The 660-nt window shown below is 45.6% G+C and overlaps 1 protein-coding gene across 3 annotated transcripts in view; it reads left to right on the plus strand.

The window, feature by feature from the left end:
• Nucleotides 1-660, plus strand: part of TRAK1 (trafficking protein, kinesin binding 1) — a 141,957-nt gene that overhangs the window by 95,974 nt on the left and 45,323 nt on the right. For all 3 annotated transcript variants that reach the window (XM_006868759.1, XM_006868761.1, XM_006868760.1), the window contains one exon: nucleotides 169-285. In XM_006868759.1, coding sequence (XP_006868821.1) covers nucleotides 169-285 — 117 coding nt within the window. The remainder of the gene's footprint in view (nucleotides 1-168; nucleotides 286-660) is intronic.

A 660-nucleotide genomic window follows, 5' to 3' on the forward strand; every position in this document is an offset into this window, starting at 1 on the left:
TATGCAGTATTTCTCTTTTTGTGACTGACTAATTTCAAGTAACTTTGGTTTTGATTGTCATTTCTAAATGTCCTTGTTTTGTTTTCCTCATTTGACACTGAGAATTAGTTGACTTCTCCAAACAGTATGAGTTTTCTGAGTCCCTGCTCTTCCTCTTGCCTTTTGTAGAAAGAGCGGGATTTAGAGTTAGCTGCTCGGATTGGCCAGTCGTTGTTGAAAAAGAACAAAACTCTAACCGAAAGGAACGAACTGCTAGAGGAACAAGTCGAACACATCAGGGAGGAGGTAAGAAACTGGCGGCAAAGACTCTGGGGGCCCCTGCTATGGGTTTGGGGACTACAGACATGCTTGAAGATGATATAATGGGGCCCCAGTTATATGGCTCTCCCAAGAGAACACCGAGTCCTGAACACACTGAAGTTAGGGGCTACCCTGGAGATCAAACGTGCTGTCCTGAAATTCCTTCTGCTTCATCTGCTTCCCTTCTTCCATTAAGACAGCGTGGATGGATTGACCCTGAGTTAATAGACCTACAGTGATCTATAACATGGGCCAGCCTGGGTGTGTCGGACCAGCCCCATTCCCTGTCCTTCCAAAGTCCAAAATCTAATCATAAGGACTGATGCAGACACTGGGAACTTGGCAGGAATGCAACAGTGC

The sequence above is a fragment of the Chrysochloris asiatica genome, unplaced genomic scaffold (assembly GCF_000296735.1).
Source record: "Chrysochloris asiatica unplaced genomic scaffold, ChrAsi1.0 scaffold00124, whole genome shotgun sequence".
Classification (NCBI taxonomy): Eukaryota; Metazoa; Chordata; class Mammalia; order Afrosoricida; family Chrysochloridae; genus Chrysochloris; species Chrysochloris asiatica.